Source organism: Phragmites australis, chromosome 11 (genome assembly GCF_958298935.1).
Source record: "Phragmites australis chromosome 11, lpPhrAust1.1, whole genome shotgun sequence".
Taxonomy (NCBI): domain Eukaryota; kingdom Viridiplantae; phylum Streptophyta; class Magnoliopsida; order Poales; family Poaceae; genus Phragmites; species Phragmites australis.
Window position 1 is genome coordinate 25,121,540 of NC_084931.1, and position 3,597 is coordinate 25,125,136.

General features: G+C 48.4%; 1 protein-coding gene across 1 annotated transcript; it reads right to left on the reverse strand.

Moving 5' to 3' along the window:
* LOC133885918 (indole-2-monooxygenase-like) lies at positions 1-2,236 on the reverse strand. The gene is made up of 3 exons (XM_062325684.1): positions 1,670-2,236; positions 1,081-1,545; positions 1-944 (listed from the first exon to the last, which is right to left on the reverse strand). The coding sequence occupies exons 1-3, from the start codon at positions 2,195-2,197 to the stop codon at positions 318-320; spliced, it is 1,620 nt and encodes a 539-aa protein (XP_062181668.1). The 5' UTR covers positions 2,198-2,236; the 3' UTR covers positions 1-317.
* Between the last annotated feature and the right edge of the window lie 1,361 nt (positions 2,237-3,597).

Genomic DNA, 3,597 nt, shown 5'->3' on the forward strand with positions numbered 1-3,597 from the left:
GAGGAAATCAACCGAGGGTTTGTTATATCTAGCTTAGACAATTGATTGTTACCAAATCCGAAATTATAAATATATATACTACATTTATTGTGCTCAAACTTTAAACTATCTATTTAGTTCATGACGGTGAACGGACATGCATGCGCATTAATATTATGCGCATAGAACTAGTTAAGCAGCTAGCATATATACGTACTGCTGCTGCATTATGCATTAACATATATATGGATGGACAGCTGTATATATGAGGCCGGTACATGAATGTGCTGCACACTAGACATCTTTCACTGATCGATCACGCAGTTGCCGCTTCTGCCTCAGCTTTCATGGAATTTGGGAACAAGGATGAGCTTCTCCTTTGGATGGACCGTCAATCCAAACACCTCCGTCATATCAATATCCTCCTTCTCCATGCCGGCCGGCAGCCCCCAGTCGAAGCAGTACATGAGGTTTGCCAACATGATCTCAACAGTAGCCAACCCAAAGTTTAGGCCAGGGCAGATCCTCCGGCCAGCCCCGAATGGAACGAACTCAAAGTCCTTCCCCTTGAAGTCGATTGTCGCAGCGCTGCCACCGTCCATGAACCTCTCCGGCATGAACTCCTCAGGCTTCTCCCATGACTCCGGATCTCTACTGATAGCCCATGCGTTGATGGTGACTCGCGTGCCGGAGGGGATCGTGTAGCCATCGACATCACAGGTCGCCATGGAAAGGTGCGGGAGGAGGAGCGGCGCAGGCGGGTGCAGCCTTAGTGTTTCCTTTACGACGGCTCTCAGATAGGCCATGCCGGCTAGGTTCTCTTCCTCGACCATTTCTTGTCCCTTCGGCGTGTTCTTCCTCACCTCGGATTGTAGCTTGGTCATGAGCTGAGGGTTGCGCATCAGCTCGGCCATAGCGAGTTCCAGGACCAAAGATGATGTGTCTGTGCCCGCAGCGAACATGTCCTGGATCGATGTACGTTATTTAGGATCAAATATAGACGAAATAAAATTAGATATGATTTATCATGCAGGTTCTCTTTTAGTTTCTCTAAAGAAAAAGACTAATATTAATTGAGAGTTACGTTAGCCGATCACTCACCATCAAGATGGCCTTGATATGATCTCTGGTGATACCGTAGTCTTGCTGAACAGAGAGCAGCAACACATGGATGAAGTCGCTCTCTTCTTGCGCAGCACCGGCGGCAGCAGCATGCCCATGCTGAGAGGAGCTTATTCGTCTCTCGTGGTCGCTTATTATCTTTTCAAGCAACTCGTCCCATCTTTTGTGTCCCTCGTCGGCCTTGTTGCTCACAAACCTGCAGGTGAGAAAACCTAGCGACTTGGCTAGCCCTGGGAAGTTGTCTTCCAGGCTGAATCCTCCAAAGAGACGAGAATTCATCTCGATCAGCTCCCGGAAGAGCTTGTTCCGGCCTTCCGCCCTGAAGAACTTGCCTGACACGGCGCGACAGACGATGTCGTTGGCGAAGGTGTTCATCATTTCGCTGATATCCACGGACGTGCTCGCAGCCGCGGCCTCCCGGATCTTGTCCATCACCAACCGCACCTATATAAACATATGCATGGATCGGATCGATAAACCATGCATGCAAGATTTATGATATATGCTGCTCTTTATACACACACACACACACACACACACACACACTGTTAATCGATCAATTAATTACCTCTTCCAGGCGGGCTAGGCGGTAGGAGTGCACCTTCTTGACGGTGAAGAGGTGCGTGGTGACGAGCTTCCTGACCTGCCGCCAGTGATCGCCGTAGGGGGCGAAGGCGATGTCCGAAGACCCGTACAGGAGCGCGTCGGAGACCTTGGACGTCGGCCGTGAGGCGAAGATGTGGTCGTGCGTGCGCATAATCGCCTGCGCCGCGCGCGGGGACGACACGACGAGGTTGGGGACGGTGCCAAGGCGGAGGAGCATGAGCCCGTCACGGCCGTGCTTCGCGGTGAGGCTGCGGAGGGAGACGTGCGGTTGAGCGCCGACGAGGTGCAGGTGGCCGATGATGGGCAGCCCTGGTGGCGATGGCGGGAGACGCTTCGCCTGCCGCAGCTTGTTGCTGCTACGACGGATTCGGGAGGCATGGTGCAGCAGCAGCAGCAGCACAAGAGGGACGAGCAATACTAGTGCTTGTGCTAGAGGTGTCGTCGCATTCGCATGCATCAGTTGGGGCAGCACTACATTCACTTGAGCCATGGTTCCTAGCAAGCTACTTCCTACTCATTCGTGGTGCGCTAGCTTATTTATAGACTCCATATGTATGTATGTGCGATCAAATTTTACTTGGGTTTAATTACTTGAACATTTTATTTTCTACACATGGTAAATACGTATACAGGCAGAGCTGTACGAGCCTAGCTGCGACAAGATAATGGTTCGATGTGATCACATAGACTGAGCTACGCGAGCCCCTGTGTATGACTCCATGGTTGTCATCATATATTTGCGTGACGCGTACGTGTATGTATACGTAAGTATGTCTGATTGGTTTCATTTGTTGTTGCGTATCGTAGCCGAACTTTCTACGTACATTGCTCGATCGATCTGTATCTATCTATTTATCTGTCTATCTGTCGTCTATCTATCGATCGATCTAGCGTGTTGCGTGGCCGAACTTTCTAGGTACATTGCTCGATTTGTAATTATCTATCTATCTATCTACGTAGCGTGCCAGAGACTAGAGAGCGAGAGTGAGAAAAACTTGTGATTAATTTCTTTTCCTGGGAACCTGCCAATGAATAAAATCACACAAGATCAACATCTCCGTTGAGAAAGCATCAAGGCAGTGCTTGTGACAAGATTGAGTTAGAATTAGGTGGATGCATGCCTTGAGACAGATAAAATTGTCAACAGCCCTTGACCAATAATAAAATGAAAGAGGAGCCAAGGCGTTGCTGTAGAGAATGGCTAAAGATGTCAACAACTTCTTTCCATTAGTTGAGAAGATGAAGTGATATACTATGCATTCCTAAATGCTACTCTTTCAATTGAAAAAACATGAAGCTCGATGGAAATTTGTGACTATGTTGTCATCAAATAACAAAATATATGTTCTGAACCACCAATATTTGTCGAAGTCTTATTGTTTACAACCACTATATCTCATAGAATGTCATGCATGTTGGCTAAGTCAATGAGATAAACAGGAATTCAATCTCAACTATACACTGGGGTTTTGACTCACCCAGCACCTCTACATCAAAGCATGAAAATACAAGGCAAGGTTCTCCTAAACAACTCATGCCGGATTTGAGGTAGAGGCATAAAAAAAATCAAATTCTCACGGCACGGTGCATGCAATAAGACACCCCTGCCTTTGGTGGGCTCGCATCAACTAATTATGTAAGTACCATAGACCAACTAAGAAACTTCCCTATCCACCATGTTGACCTCCAATGAAATCAAGCTAATCCACAATTCCTAGGGGGAGTGTCACCTACGCCGTCAAGTGGAAGATGGTGAACCCACACAAGTGGAGGTAGTTGTTGTTCGTCGTCCTCTTCGCCGACCTTGCCTTCCTGCTTCTCGTCCTCCTCGCTGGTCTTCACCTCGTGAGGCGGCCGGAGGATGAGTAATCGCCGAGGCCGCCATGGTGT

What these genes read in the sequence shown, in the direction of transcription:
- LOC133885918 (XM_062325684.1), bottom strand. Translation starts at nt 2,197, where the DNA reads ATGGCTCAAGTGAATGTAGTGCTGCCCCAACTGATGCATGCGAATGCG. An exon ending in GCCTAGCCCGCCTGGAAGAG is followed by an intron (nt 1,546 to 1,669) that starts GTAATTAATTGA and finishes ATGTTTATATAG; the next exon opens with GTGCGGTTGGTGATGGACAA. An exon ending in ATATCAAGGCCATCTTGATG is followed by an intron (nt 945 to 1,080) that starts GTGAGTGATCGG and finishes ACATCGATCCAG; the next exon opens with GACATGTTCGCTGCGGGCAC.